We start from the raw sequence: 964 nt of genomic DNA on the forward strand, positions 1-964 counted from the left end.
CTGTAGCGTAGTTTTACATTTTTTTTATCATGTTTTATGTATTTTTTAAAACCATTAAGCGGATTTTGTTGCTTCAGTGTGAACTTATTGACAAACAGTTTAGTTTTGAGATATAAGTAAATCATGAATCATCGCTAAACGTCGCCTAGCAACCACAGTCAGAGAATAACGGACACGCAAAAGTTAGTAACGGCTGCCGGACAGTTTTACTCACCGCCCCCCAAGCCCAGAAACCGGCAGATGTCTCTGGTGAACCTCATCACGTCTTACGGTCTGAACATTATCGGTCCACGCAGCTGTCTTACCGGGTGTCAGTCTTCATTGGACACTGACACCTCTCCGGTGAGACTACCGGTTCATGGTAACAACCGCCCGTTGATCCACCTTCCTCTGTCCAGTCACTGATGTCGAGCTCACTGCCGCTAGAACTGTTTCCGGTTACTGCTTTCAACAATAAAAGTATGATGAACGAACTATTGGATGACTTCCGGTCGCAACCATAAAAATAATTACAGGAAGTTTTAAATAGTTTCATATAAAAATCAGTAAGAATAAAACACTAAACAAAACTGTAATCAATTAACTGATTTATTCCAGTGTTGATGACTGCACTTAAACTGTGTTTGGATGTTTTAATTTCAAATTTATTTTATCATATATATGTAGTTCTTTAGAACATTTAGGATAACACTACATAATGTGGTGCAGATTGTTTTTTTTTATTACATGGAAAATATGTAAGTGGTTGACACGTATAAACTATTAAATGCATTACAAAGATGTCCTTTCTCATAATTAATATTCACTTCATTTTCTCTTAAGTACCTTTCAACCCAGCACAACTGTTTCAGAACTCTTTATTTTCTGTTTTCTCGCTATTGACAAATCATTCAGTGGTGCCAGGAAATGAAAATCGTCCTGAGAACAACGGAGCGTAAGCCATCTGGTATTTCCCAGCAAGCTG

General features: G+C 37.9%; 1 protein-coding gene across 1 annotated transcript in view; it reads right to left on the minus strand.

Annotated features, from left to right (window-relative positions):
- LOC311505374 (uncharacterized protein) overlaps positions 1-438 on the minus strand; it is a gene marked incomplete at its 3' end in the record, with an annotated part of 18,629 nt that extends 18,191 nt beyond the window's left edge. Inside the window, exon 1 of the mRNA XM_084568897.1 lies at positions 215-438. Within this exon, the coding sequence (XP_084425023.1) occupies positions 215-260 (46 nt within the window). The 5' untranslated portion in view covers positions 261-438. The remainder of the gene's footprint in view (positions 1-214) is intronic.
- Between the last annotated feature and the right edge of the window lie 526 nt (positions 439-964).

The sequence above is a fragment of the Chelon labrosus genome (genome assembly GCF_963514085.1).
Source record: "Chelon labrosus genome assembly, chromosome: 2".
NCBI lineage: Eukaryota > Metazoa > Chordata > Actinopteri > Mugiliformes > Mugilidae > Chelon > Chelon labrosus.